Source organism: Festucalex cinctus, chromosome 5, assembly GCF_051991245.1.
Source record: "Festucalex cinctus isolate MCC-2025b chromosome 5, RoL_Fcin_1.0, whole genome shotgun sequence".
Taxonomy (NCBI): Eukaryota; Metazoa; Chordata; class Actinopteri; order Syngnathiformes; family Syngnathidae; genus Festucalex; species Festucalex cinctus.
Window position 1 is genome coordinate 16,972,841 of NC_135415.1, and position 15,262 is coordinate 16,988,102.

Consider the following 15,262-nt stretch of genomic DNA (forward strand, 5'->3'; position numbering starts at 1 on the left):
CGCTCAAAATAAAACACAAAAATGCTCTTTTAGTTAAAAATTCACAATTTTGAAGTATTTCCAAACTGGTGAAGTTTTGGTGTAAAACTGCTGCAAGCTAGCGCCACTTACAGGCAAGGAGGACTCACTTAACGTCTTCCCCCTCTGCCATCGGTCGCTTGTACTCGTCTGCGTCACGAGTACTCGAGTACTTGAAAAAAGGCTGGTATCGGCCCGATACCGATGCGATAGTATCGGTACTCGCCCATCCCTAATCATAAACGTCAGACATACTTTCCATTGGACCATTGGGGAGAAATAAAACCAGGCCACTTTTCCCCATATTGCCATTGCAACCCATTGCAAAAGCATCCATTTCAAAGTGGATTAACATTTAACACCAATGCTAAACAAGTAGAAATGTCAAGAGGAAATATTTTATGTTCATCTCTAGTGACTGATTCGCGTGGGAGGAGCTGGTAAATACTGAATCTTCTCGAGTTAGACATGGCCTTGACAAACACAGAGCTCCACAAAATTGAAAGGAAAGCCACAATTGTCTTGTTTTCTGCCATACAGAGTTGTCCCAATATGCAACATAATATTCTGTCCTTGCTTACTCCAAAATGAGGTCTTCTCAATTGTTGCGTAATCCCGTTCAGTCAGGCAGAGAATGCCACTGAAGTTCAGTTAACAAAGAGCCAACGTCTTCATTCCTTCTTCAGCGAGTCCCACAAACAAGCAGAAGTCGTACAAAAGAATAACGAGGAGTGTGAACCTAAGAAGGCACCTGCTGACTGAGATTGACAAACATAAAAAGATCATCCGTCCATCATTAGTGTCAATCGTTTCTGAGAATCACTGGCTGAAATGTTTTTTTACCTTTTATTTATCGTGATCATTGTCGTTTAATGAAAGCAAATGCGAAGTGTCATTAGAGTTGGCTTTTTCAAATATCACCTGGCATTTACAATCGTCTTTAACTGACAGAAGAACAGATAAAAAGCCACACCAATCAATCTTCCGATTCAGTTTGTTTACATACGAATTCTGTTGCAAATAAAATGGAATTAGGCGATGCAATGGCCTTCTTGTAATCGCTATTTATTCTTCTTCTGCTGCTTTTTTTATGACCTTCCTGCTCTAAAATCTTTGCACATGTGTATATCCCGGTGAAAATGTGACCCCAAAAAGCGCATTTTGCCTGCCACCTACAGGATTGGAGTGGAACTATTACTTACATTTTGCTGTTGGCGACTTTTCACGTGGGATCCACTCGCTATTTGTGTGTCTGTCTCAGCCAGACGGTTTATTGCCCATTGACCACGGGGTGAAGGTAAATGACAACGGGGCTTTCACTTGTATAGCACTTTTCTACCTTCAACATATTCAAAGCACTTTACTAATATTTCCTCATTCAGCTACTGATGATGCATCGGGAGCAACTGAGTGGTTTAATAACATGCTCAGGGACGATTTGAAATGGACACAAGGACTCAGGATCGAACCGACAAGGGAGGCGATCATTCTTGCTGCTTGAGCACCTTTGTTTGTCTTTGAATATTGATGAGATACTAGGAGCTTACTGGAGTTTTGTGTTTGTGCATTAAATAATATAACAATACTTAATAACGGCATGCCAGATGAACGTTTTCTATGTGTATGTATCTTAAAAAGAAGCTATTTATCCGCCATTCAATTCATAACTCCCTTTCTTCCCCTTCCACATGGTGCATCTCCTCTAGTTGTTCCCAACATCACTTACGTCTTTGATCACAACTGAATTGATAATGAGTCATCCATTAAACAACAAAAGAAACCAACAATGTCATTATTGTGAGGAGAAAGCAAGAGGGATGGCGTCGCGCCAGACTCACCACCGATGTGCTGGTTAACAACGGTCAAAACGGATCATCTGCCTTGCACTCTTGACCCAAGAAGTGTCTTCCTTCTGCTATTGATGTCACACAGAGACGGGTGATGATGCTCTGCGGTACAGAAAAGTCTGTCAGCTTTTTTCTTTTTTTTTCTTTTTTTTTTTTTACACTCTGCTGGATGTCGTTTCTTTTTTAACTCCCTATTGCACGTACACACTCCAAAATCCCTATGGGATCTAGTGCAGAGGGTGCATAAGAGGCAATTTCACAGCACTTGGCCTGAACCACCTCACACGCACACGCACGCACTGATAGCAGAAGGCTGATAAAAAGAAAATCGCTTTGTCAAACAGGTGATGATCAACCTCCCCTCTCTCCATCCTCCCTTCTCTACATATGACCTTTTCTTCGATTGCACCTTAAGTGCACTGACCCCAGCCCTCCAACCACGTGACTATGACCCACTAACTCCCCCCCCCCAAAAAAAAAAAAAATAACCTCCTGTATCACAACCACGCCACTGTCAATTAGCTTCTGCTTGGCAAGATGCTCAGCTCGGCTTAACCGAAGCCTGTGGGAACGAGAGCTGCTTATTTTGTCCCTGGGAGACGAGTCCGCCACGACGGCAGCTAAAATAAGCAAGCGGCTCATTTACACGCGCGCATTCGACGCAACCGCTCATCTGCATGCGCACACAGCACCCGTGTATGTAGACATGACCTTTGTATTTGTATGGTATGTTGCATCATAATGTGACACACCCTCTTCGGGTATACTTAATCAGAGTGGAACATTATTAAAGAGATATTTGACTCGTTGAGCCTTTTCCAGCAGTAAAAAGTTTTTAAAAAATTGTTATAATTAATGTGGTAACTTCATTATTTTTCATGTACAATTAATAGCTCAGTTTACTGACCAAACCCAAAAAGCAGGTGAGGCATGATTGGCCGTGACCTACTTCCTCATCACAGATGATGTCATCATCAGTCGACAGCAAGTAGAAAAATTACTTTTAAAAGGTATTAATTGTACGTGAAAAATAAAGAAGTTATCAAATTCATTCTGGACAAAATATTCACTTTTCACTGGTGAAAATTGTTCAATAAGTCAAGTATCCATTTAATTTCAGGTGCCAATTCTGATTTGGTAGAATAGACTTCCAATTGCCAATTAATAAACCAATTAATTAAAAAGAAGTATTCATAACTTATTTTTTGGTCCCATAAAGATTAAAACAATACATGTATGAATTACAGGCAGAACATTTGACTGTTTTACAATACTTTGTCCAACCGAGAGAAAACTAAGCAAAAAAATAAATAAAAAAAAATAAAAATATTTTTTTGCTTCTTTTTACAGATTTTAAAAAGCGAAATCATCGGCCATTTAAATTGTCTGGCCAATTAAATGGTCAGGCCCTAATTATTCACAATTAATAAACCCTGCTCTTCTCAGGGATCTCATATTTGTGCAATTGGTCATTCAAAAGATTACCAAAAATATTTTGAAAAGACTGCACACCTCTTCACCTAAACCTGGTGCAAAAAACAAAAAACATAAAAAAACGAGGTTAATCAAAAGCACTTATGTCAGGTGTGTGCTGACTCTCATGTAGCATTGTTTGAAAGTTATTTATGATTATGTGCACACCTGTAAAATGTCTATTTTTATTTATTTTATTTTGGTTTCATTTTGTTTTATCAAAAAAAAAAAAAAACTTGCAATTTGAGCAAGGGTGTGTCAACTTTTTATACCTAACAGTATATAGAGAAACAGCAAATTGTGCTCTCTTCTTCATCTGATATGAGATTGTTCATTGTTTTGTTTATTTTCTCTCTAATCTTCAACATAAACTTCAGCTTTACAGATGCAATGTCCGCAGTGCAGACACTGTGTGGTTGCGATGTCTACCGGCACCATCGGGTAGAAATATGAAAACAAAGTAATTATTGCCATCCTGTGGAACAAATTTCCCTGAGGGTAAAAAAAAAAAAAAAGTCGTCTATTTAAGGTGCAGTGATTATTTATGTGGAAGACACATCAATTAGTTGACACGCAACATCTGTTAGAGAGCACATCTTTTGAGGCGATAAGTCAATTTTTTAAATTCAATTACAATTATGCACAGCAAAGATATATCAGTTGTTTTTCAGTTTTCCTTTCTTTTAACCATCTGATTCTCCTTCCGATTATTGTTTCTCTTAAAATTCTCCCGACAACTCTTTGACTTATGCTGTCTCTTACCTTCTCTGCGTTGTGCTGTGATTCACGATTATGTCAGGGAAAGGTGCACCATTGGTCTTCTTAATATGAAACATATTCACCTATAAAATTCTTGTAATCTCAAATAATGTCATCTTTTGGTCTTGTGGTTGCCTCACAGTCAGGTCTGGGTTCTATAAATAGAGTTCAGTTGAGTGCAAACCACTGGACCAAACCACATGAAGATCGCTGATGGTTACATTACATCTGGACTGTGTATGTGTGCTGCATTTTGTTCCTGTACACATGCAAACAGGCTCTGCATCAGAACGTGTGTGCGTGTGTACCAGTGCTCATGCAATGCCTGCTGAATTCTCTTTTTGGTTGTGTACAGGTCAGTGGGTGCTAGTTTGCTTGCGCAAGTGAGTTCTACCCTTGCCATGGTTGCATGGAATGACTTCATCCTTAATGTCAAACGTAAATTCAGGGCATGGAACCGTTATAGGTCATTACGGGTCAGGATCAGAATATGAGTAATAATCAGTTCTGTTTACCAAATACACTGACCTGTCCCAGACTGGATATTTCTCGAAGGTCATTGCAGATATGATCTGTCCAACTGATATGGTTGCATGAGGAGAGTGCAGTTGTGTCCAGAGTAATAGTAATGTTGTGTGTTTACACAAAGGAGAAAGCCTAAAGGTCAAAATAGCTTTTATTCCTATACACGCAAATGCATTGAGCACACTGTGTACTTTTTTTTTTTTTTTTTTTTTCCTAATGATGTAGCACATCAAATGTTCTCTTTACACAAAGTGAAGAAAGGCTGTTAAAAAAAATTCTTTAATAGCATTTAATGTTTGAATTGAAGAAATGTTTGATTTTGCGTTCCTATGAATCACTAAACTAATGGTACAACCACTGTTTCCGGGAACTGCTATTCTATCCCAAGTCGATTGAACTGCATTGCATTGTGTTCCATAAATATAACTTTATGCTTTTGATTTGGAATCGAATGTGCAGTGTTCCCAATGTATTTCTATGTATGGAAATGAAAGCTACCCTTAGGGTTTGAGCATCGTTTCTCTTGACACATCTGCAAATTTCATTCTTCTCACAAGTGTTATCTTATAGTGGGGACAAGGATGAAGAGAGGAATTAGGATGAAGCACTGGGAGGGACATGACGGCAGCTGAGTGTGATAGAGATGGCGGGCGAAATGGCCTCGATGGATATGAATTACAAGCTTGGGAGAGGTTCACGTCAGTTCACTTCTGTAAGTGTGCGCTTGAGAGCAAGGCAAAAACAAACCGGCGTATGTTCTCCTTCAAGCTAGATTTGACTCTTTCATGTCTTCCTTATTTAAGGCTGGATTAATACTTCAAGTGCTGGAATTGGGCCACTCGTTAATACAATAACCCAAAAGCACAAGGCTATTTTAATCAAGAAGCTTGACGAAAGTCAAATCGGGAAAAGGCATAAAAACAACAGCGTCCAGTTGAGGAATCAGGTAACTGGTGAAAAGACACAAAAGCTATTCTCAAACATCACGCTTGACGAGAATGTTAAGAAAATAATGAACAAAACAATGCATAAAACAAGTTCCCAGGTGGTGATAACGATGGTTGCACCACAATAAAACAGAGAGGTCATACCCAATAAAGTGCATCATAACGAGCTTACTAAGTGCTTCGTTTGCCTGATTTAAACCACTATTTTTGCGAGCAAACAAAATGGATTTATTCTCAAACATAAATACAACGCATTTAATTTTACAATTTACACAAATTTGCTGCAGTCAAGCTTGCGTTAATGGTGAAACAACAGTAACTTATTTTTATCCTAATGCTGCTTGTCCAAGAATGCTTTTCTCTTCCCCTTATATTAATGCTGTCTTCTATGATCTAGTGCTGTCACTATTGAAGATGTTTAGAATCAATTAATTAATCAATTATTTAATCTATCAATCAATTAACTAATTGGATTCATTTTAATTTTGCAATAAAGTGTGTTACAAAAGAATTTTTTTTCCTGGTTACTGTTTGTTAAACTTTGACTGCCAAACGTTATCCAAAAGTCAACCCTGACAGCGGCAGCCGATTTTGAGCATTTTAACTCATTTTTAAAGGAAAACAGAATATTATGTGCTATAACTACATAAACATAGTGGATACCACATGAAAGATTGCATTCCATTCTTTCATTCGAAAAAAAAACGTATGTTTCTACCTTATTCCGTTCTTTAGTAATCACCATTTGAAAATAAGCAATTTGAGTTACATCAAGCGAAAATGGGCAAAACATAGCTTTTGTGAAAAGACACGTGCTCAATAGTGACTTTGACACTAATATTTTTTTTGTTTAGTGATGCTCTGTGAATTAGATTTAATGTGACAAAGGCTTTGATCATTCACGTCATCCTTGAAAACGCTCTATTTCATCATATCAGTCATGTTTCATTGTAATTTGCTACACAGGGAGCCCATTGAAAAGAGATGCAATGCTGCCATCTGCTGGCCATAGTTAGTGGGTCTTTTTGATTTCACAATCCCAAAGACAAAGCAGTGCTGCACAAGACGTTGCACTGCCCCCTGGGGGAGAAAAAAAAACAAACAAAAAAAGTAGTAAACGTTAATTAACGTTTACGGCGGCATTCATTGGGATTTTAGCATACGTCATTAAACGTTTTTGGCATTCAAAGAGTTAACCAGTGATTTTTTTTATTTTTATTTTTTAATACAGATTTAAAAAAAGGAGGGGTTGATGTTGTACTATGTTACCCGTTCGGACCACTGTTTTCCAAAGTAAAATCAGATGTCTGCGATTGGCTGGCAACCTGTTCCGGGTGTACCCCGCCTACTGCGCAAAGCCAGCTGAGATAGGCTCCAGCACCCCCCGCGACCCTTGTGAAGAATAAAAGGTCAAGAAAATGGATGGATGGGAAAAACAGATGTTTGCAAATGTCTTATTTTGGTTAAACACAGAAGATAATCAGTCTTCTTTCATGAAGTACTACAGAAATCAGCAAACAAATACTGTTGATATGCTGAAATCAGAGGATTTGGACAATAAAAAAAAAAAAAAAAAAAAGATTCCAAATGATTACTCGATTGTTAAAATAGTTTATGAATTTGATAAGTGATTACTTGTCGATTAATTGATTAATTTTGACAGCTTCACTTCTATCCATGTGACTAATACACATCTTCAACAGGTCAGAAAGACACACTTTGACGAGGTTGAGCCGTGACAGACTCAGCCAGTTGGGCTGTTTGGCACTCGGGGTGGGGAGGAGACTGATCAGTTTGGCGACGGTTAAGGGCTGGCTCAGTGTGCACTCTCAGTCTCGTGAACACGCACACGAATATACTCATTATAGCTTCCGGCAAGAATCATGGGTCAAAATGCTACCCGCAGTCTGCTTTATGAGGGGAAGCCCGCAAGAATGCAGCCCGGCACAAAATCCAGGTAAAATCACACCTAAAAGGAGCTTGCTCAGATGAAGATCGACGTGCTTTTTGGCCATAAAATTGTGCTTTTTTTTTATTGATGATTGTGTTTATGTGTATATAGCCCGTTATTTCCATTTTGCACCTGAGGAATTTTTCGTTAACAGGAATCTCAATCTTGCATTATTCTGTCCAAATGTTTACTTTTGAGGGCCGTGTTATTCTATCAATTACAGATAAGCTCTGCATCTCATTTTATTTTACCTTCAGTTATATCTTGTCAATCTTTAATTGGGTGTTTACTCTGCTTTGGAGATAGATTGATAGAAGGCAGTGTTATAATAGTTTTGTTAGTTTTTATTTCATTTAGATTTTTTTTATTTAGCTTGTTTTAATTGTTTCTCAGAATAGATTTGTTAGTTTTGATTAGATTTTTTTTCAATGATGCTTCATTTTAGTTTAGTTTGTGTATTTTCTTTATGTATTGTGTGCACGATTAATAAAAACATCACGGAAAGTATCATGTAGTAAAAGTTAAACAAAAATCTTATTTTAAAAACAATCATCCACAAATCCAATGGGGTATATGCCACGGAAGAGGCGGGACTGTTTTTGCACATGAGCTTTGGTTCCGGTTCGGTTTGGGACGGTGTGGGCGGCGTCTCAATACTTGTGCTTCCGACTTTGTGCCCCTTGGTTGCGCGTTCGCAACCCGGACCGGAATCAAAACTGGTGCAAAATCACGGAAGTCGGAAGTCCCGCCTCTTCCGTGGCATATACCCTATACAGTTAATGTATTATAGCTCAAATACTTTTATGTGCAACAAGTGTAGTGCATAATACATTTAAAGTTCAATGCATCACAACCCGACCGTCTAAATTATGAAGGTCTTGCTTTCCATCACGTTCGCTAAATTGCCAACTTCTGAAGTGTATTTGTGCCTTGAATTCTGTAAGGAAGTATTAAACCCGGTTGTACATATATATGTTCATATTCAGCAAAAAAAAGGAGAACACAAAAGCATCATGTTTCTGGCTGAGTGTGACAGCCATTTTAAACACGCAAGCTGCAAGCACGGCTGTCACCTCAGAATGACGTCATCTGGTGGCACTTTTTTATTGGCTGCCGCCAGATGACGTCGCTTCAAGGTGACACACAGTAAAAGGATCACAACTGCCAGACAACTGGTTGACCATTTGTAATAAAGAAATAAATACATTAAAATCAATATTTTGTATATAAACAATAAGATATTTCTCAGTATCAATGCAAGAGTACAGTCTGGTGAACTTAGCTCGAAGGCAAGAAGTAGGCCTACTTCTTAGGCTGTTATTTGGCTCGTCAAGGAAGTAGAGGTAGTGGCAGTGGTAATTGAGGTTGAACGCACGCTCACATAAGTTGAATTTTACGAAATGATTGTGCGTGTGTGTAAATGCTCCTTGGTGTTAGGGTCTGGGTTTTGGTTTGGGTTTTTCTTAGTAATGTTTTCCTTGTGTCTCTAGTTCTGTCAATGTCTTATGTCCACCTGTGCTCGTTTTCCCGTTCCCTTGTTTGTCCAATCAGCTCCCCAAGCCACTTGTGTCCTGTCCAGGTGTCTCTCGTTATCTCGTTAGTATGCGTATTTAGTTCCCTGCTTTCGTTCAGTCCTTGTCGAGTCTTTGTTGTTGTCGCGTCACACCTTGTTCCACTGCGCTTCTGAGTTCTGCCGGTTTAGTTTGAAACTAGTAAGTTTAGTTCCCAGCCTTGGTTTGTGTTTTGTTGTACTTTGTTTGTTTATGCGTTAAATTAAAATATGTTTAAGAGCACGCCTTTCTTTGCCTCCTTCCTCTTGGGTCCACAAATTCCTGCAAACCACTTGGAAATTAATCCCAAATCATGGAAAGTAACCTCTCAGTTCCCTGCCTCCCAAGAGTGATGGTTCATCGCAGGCTCTGGTGTTAGGACGAGCGCACCGACTTAGGTTTGGTCCATTCTGGCTTGTGGCGGGTTTGCGGCGGGTTTAGCGGTGCTGTGGTGTGACAGGGTCAGTCAGGCGGATGTGGCGTGTGTTTGCTGTAGCGGCGGCGGTGGTCAAAGGCTTGTACAAGCAAGTCTAAGCGCTGCTGGCTGGGAGATGAGCCAGCTCCGCTCTCCCAGGATGAACAGCAGGCAGGACCCTTTTGTTGCTTTGCATTTTGCGCTTGCGTCCTCCATCTTGTGCAATGGACACTGAATCCTAATTTCAATGCAATTTTAGTGATACAGTGCAGGCCACTTCTGTAAATCTTTTTGTCAATTATGGAAGTCTTGAGCGTTACATTTAAGCGGAACCATGGATCAACCGTTCAAAATAAGTTAGAATAGATTTTTTTTAAGCTATTTATAGGACACATCAATGGTAGAAATGGTGTTGAAGTGATTTAGCTTGGTCTTATTTATTTATTTTTTAAATCTCAAAAACTTGTCATTTAAACTCGGGTGTGTTGACTTTTTCTGTCGGTTGTCTGTTCACTCGGATGACAGAGCATTTACCAAAACAATGCTGTAATGTTGATTTCCTATTTTAGTTGTGCTATTTTATTATTGTATATGTTTCAAGAGAGATGTTCAATTAAAATGTTTTATTATTGTGGTTTGTGTACAACCTGCACTGCATCATACTGTTTTTTTTTTTCGTTTTTTTTTTCAGCACCATTATATTGAAAATAGTGCTCAGTATGATACAGTGCATTTCAACACCACTGCTAACTGCAGACAATATAATAAACATTTTTAATTTGATGCAGTGCTCTTAACATAGTGATACTATGGATTAAGATCCTTTTTCCAATCTCTTGTGCAGTTTATGTACTTTGCAACCAATTATGAAAGTCCTTCTTGACTAATAAAGTCACATTGTTTTTGTACTTTGTCACCATTCCCATGAGAGACTGTTAATGGCGTATAAAAAGTATGTGGAACTGAAATGCTTAGCGCAGTGTACTTTTCTTTCATATGTGGTATGATGGCTCCCTTGCCTGCATAATAATACTCGTATCTTTTTTTTCTTGTATAGATCCTTCTTAGTATTTACTTATCAATGATTCTTGTATGTATTTGGGATTACCTAAACAGATGTATATCAACTCAAACCCTGAGATTTCTATGTCGAGCCACTGTGCACGTGTGCAGCTGGATAATTGACCCTCGTGTGTTACTGTCACTCAGACTTGCAGCCTTATTTGTATGTTGTCGGCACACATGTTCGGTACATAAAAAGTGTATTTGCATATTTCATGATAACCAGTGCAACGGCTCTATCTTTACAGTTCATGTTGACACTCTGAGAGATATATTCCTTTAACCATTTGTTAATTATTTCGGATCTGGATGTAACTAATTGAGGTAACCAAAATATTACACACGGCTCTCGTTATGATGCAGTACCGTTATTTACTGCTGCAAACTTCTTTCATATGTGGTATGATGGCTCCCTTGCATGCATAAAATATCAGTAAGCAGGCACACTTTGCTGGCTGCACATCACTTAGCAATGCAACATGGACTGACATCATTTACTGCCTCAGTGCCTTTAACATCCGCTTTTTTTTTTTTTTTCCCCTTCCTCTCTCCCAGCAACTCCTCTCAGCCAGTTTGGACTCAACATGAAGCATTTGTGTCAGAGTGTTTAAATTATGTGTGAGGCACTCCATTTACAGTAATTTGGGCTTTTTTTTTTTTTTTTTTTGGTGGGGGGCGGGCTGTGTGCTTGTTTCTAAATCATGTTTAGATGTGTGTGTGCGTGCGTGTCTCATGAGCAGTCTGCGTGTCGCCAAATTGTTTGTCTTAGAAGACAACCTGCGTTTTTATGCACGGTATGCCCTAAATAATGTCCTGCTGTATTATGGGTAATTATTCACAAAAAAGGTCCCATTTACCATTGTGTAAGCATTTCCCAAAAGCCATTTTCAGGTGAACTCGATTTTCTTTGTCTTCTTTTTGACACCCGCGGTGCCATTAACCTTAATGTTGTGTTTTTGTGTCTACAGGCGCAGAAATCATGGATAGAGAGAGCGTTCAGCAAGAGAGAATGTGTTCATATCATTGTGAGCGCCAAAGACCCCCATAGGTAAGGAATTTACAAAAAAAAAAGTGTACATATGTGGGGACATTAGACAATCTCTGAATATGTCAGAAAAACATCATAACAAATGTAGTTAAAGTAGTTGCTGCTTGCAAATTATTCAGGGCAAATCAACCCCCAAATGTTCTTCACAATAATGTTTTATGCAGCCCCACTATTCTTAAACATGATGTTCGAATTAATATTGTGTTTGTGGATTATGAGTTAAGCAGCAAAATCCAGCCGTTCTTATCCACTCAGTGGGCGCGGCCATTTTGTATTTGCTGTGGACTGAAAATGACATTGCAGTTGTTCAGGGCTCAGGTAATGACCAATCACGGCTCAGCTTCAGAAAACCGGTGAGCCATTATTGGTTGTTACCTAAACAAATGGGATGTCATCTTCAGTCGACAGCACATGGCAAAATGGCCGCCCCATGAGAAGGATAAAAACAGGTGGATTTTGATGTTTAACTCTTATTTCACAAATACAAATTAATACAGACTAGTGTGGACAGATGCAACATAATTTTGTAAAAAAAAAAAAAATGTTGGGCTAATGACATTATTGTACTCATACTTTTTGTACATAACATTCTAAAAGTTATTTACGTCCGCCATTTGCGCACATTGGAGAAATCTAAACTGCAAGCCTCATATGAGTTAAGAGGCCTCCATCTGCTATGATCTCAATGATGGGTGTTCTAGCTTCATTTTCTACTTCTCCTCTCTCACCACACTCACACGCAGTGGTGCAGGCAATATAAAACGGTAATGATGATGAAAACTGAAGTAGAGAAAAGCTGTTCCCCCCCCCCCCCCCACTCGTGTTGCCCACAGTTGTTGTTTTACACAACCGCAGCTTGCTTATAGCAAATTGTCCCAAACCAAATAAACATAACTGTCACCTGCATGCTCGCCTGTATTTACAAGTTAATGCAAAGCCTCTCTGACTGCATCATTGCGCAACTGAGATGTGGCAGAGCCATAAGCACATACCTCCTATATAAAAAAAAAATAATAATAAAAAAAGAGAAATTCAGCATTAGATTTGAGCTACAAAGACTGGGGCTAGCTCACAAGGCGCTTATATGCTGTTTTCAAACTGTATATGCTCCGCCTCCTTTAGCAACATTCATTCACAGCTGAAACAAAGGCTGAGATGTGCTTACGTGAGTCAAGCTACTATGTCCATAAGATATACATATTTGTAAATTGTATGCGCCATGACTGCAGCTGGACTCCTGCCTAGGCAAGCAGTACACTCAAGATACGACTGATGTTCATACGCTGTCCAGAAAAAAGTCAAATGTAGTTAGCGGGCCACTGCCCAAACAATGGAGCCATGTGAGCATGAAGAACAGCAAGCTGCTGAAGGTATCCACGTGCTCCAGCAGAGTGTGAAGACATGGCCGTTATCTGAAGAAGAGAAGTTGTCAGTGTAAAGAAAGAGGTGATCACTCAGACCGGAAGGATAGATGGGTGCCTCAATGCGGCCCCGTTATCGTCACCGACCAACAAGCAGGAGGAGTGTACTGATAAGGCGTACAAATCTCTCTTGGCTCTCACCAGCCCAACACTCTGGACGAACCAGTGAACTCAGTCACGCCCACTCAACTTCCCGACCCAGCGGCGGTGTCCTAGATTTTGATTGGAGAGAGTTTGGCCTTCTGCTGGCCTTGTGACAGGAGCAACAAGACTATGTCCTGGAGCAGACACAGACCGCCTGACCACAGGCATCGGGGGGAAAAAAATACCAACTAGTACACAAAGTTTTACATCTACATCCTGAAAGCAGAATTCCTGATTCATGAATGATGACATCTTAGTACTTTAAGTACTGACAAAAATACGTTTTGAGAGCTCGTCCTTGTCCGCCCTCACATTGGAACACGATAAATGTTTAAAGCTTTCCACCGAGCGGCACAGTTCACTTTGCGTTTGTGTAAGATGGTTTCAAGGTTGTACGGCATCAGATGCATCAGCTGTGTTAATACCGAGTGTTCCCAAGGTCGCTACACTTCCTTTTCCTTGTTGTCACTTTGTTTCAAGTATCATTCACACAGACATGAGATCAGCAGCAATTGAAAGCACGAGCTTTGCCGTTTTTGTGAGCGTATTATTCCCAGTTCAGTTCAGTACCAGTTTGAGAAACTTTATTTGTACATCAGGTTGTTTTACATGACACAGTAATCTTGTGCTTAAAGCCTTAGGTCAACCTCTGTAGCATCCGCTGAATAGCATTTGTTGATGTCGGGTTACAGTGCATGCAGTCCTCCGGATAGACTTTACTTGACATTGCGCAATCACCTGATCTTGGAGTTTGGCATTTTCATCAGTGTGTTGGTAAAAACAAACTGATCATTTTTTGACAAACTTATAAATGGCTTCTTGTGTACTATGCATTGGAGCAATGTGACAGCCATTGAGCTGCTCAAACTTAGGCTGAAATGGAGTCGAAGAGAAAAACAAAAAACTTTTTGCCTGGTGTCAGTTTTGTAACATGAATTGACAAACCTTGAGCAAGGGAATGTTATGCTTGCAAACATTTTAAAGCTTAAGCTGTTGAATACTGACGACCTCACGTCTGTCCGAATTATAGCTGAAACTAAGTCAACAGGAGGAATCAAAGGAAGATAGTCAATTCTGAGAAGCCCTCCATTGTGCAACATGCAAATGACAAAGTGCAGCTTTCTTCCATATAAAATAAACAGAATACGTTACAGTGCAGCATGCTGGAAGTTTGTTGAGACATTTTTTTTTCCCTGTCATTTAATTCATTCATTTGAACATTGAAGAAGCCAGACAATCTCTTACTTGGCCAACAAGTGGACAAGTGGCATGACTTCCCATTGTAACTATGACTGAAATTCAATGTGACCCCTTTACATTGGAAACAAAAAAAAAGTGCATCAAATTTGTCTTTTATTGGCGAAATACACACAGTAATTATTTAAAAAACCTTTTGAAGAAATTGATTTGCTTGATTTCTATACAAGTTAATCAACACTTAATAAGCATGGCAAAATGTTGGTGCCAAAGTGAGCGCAATTAACCCCTGCTCTAAATTAACAGCGAAAAAAAAATAAAGTCAAAAGAAAGTCACACAGTAGATAAGGGCAAGCACAGATACTGTCAAACTTTACAAGCTGAGGATAAAAATAATTTGAGCGTCGTGCTGGGTGAGGAGGTGCGATGGTGACTTGCGCGAGGTCAAGATGGACAGCGCTACGCTTTGTGGAGCCAAGGGTCTGACACCCTTGTCTGATCACATCAGCAACCTCCGTCAAATGTTCTGACTTCAAAAGGACAACGCAAACCTGGCCTGAGGACGCGACTAACAATAACAGACGACCGTTCCTCGCCAGAATTTCTAATATGGCGCAGATTCATGAGAAGCGCAGTCTAACAGCACTAATTATTGCCATTATTCTAATAGCCTCTTTGAATATGGATGAGACGGGGAAAGGTTGAAATTAAGCACTTAGCTTTGCTTTTAATGACTGATCTCCTTATTCATTCCTCAGAACAAACAAACAAAATTAGTAAAGGTTACTGTCACAATTGTTTCTGCTTCTGGCTCAGCTAAATTATTCACCGGGTTCAATTCATCAAAATTTATGGGGTCATTCATTTCCACAACACTTGAAATAAGTGAGGGAAGTGGACTGTAA

At 39.5% G+C, this 15,262-nt stretch overlaps 1 protein-coding gene across 11 annotated transcripts in view; it reads left to right on the plus strand.

Moving 5' to 3' along the window:
* trpm3 (transient receptor potential cation channel, subfamily M, member 3) overlaps positions 1-15,262 on the plus strand; it is a 152,656-nt gene that overhangs the window by 71,894 nt on the left and 65,500 nt on the right. For all 11 annotated transcript variants that reach the window (XM_077520872.1, XM_077520875.1, XM_077520877.1 and 8 more), the window contains one exon: positions 11,516-11,595. In XM_077520872.1, the coding sequence (XP_077376998.1) occupies positions 11,516-11,595 (80 nt within the window). The remainder of the gene's footprint in view (positions 1-11,515; positions 11,596-15,262) is intronic.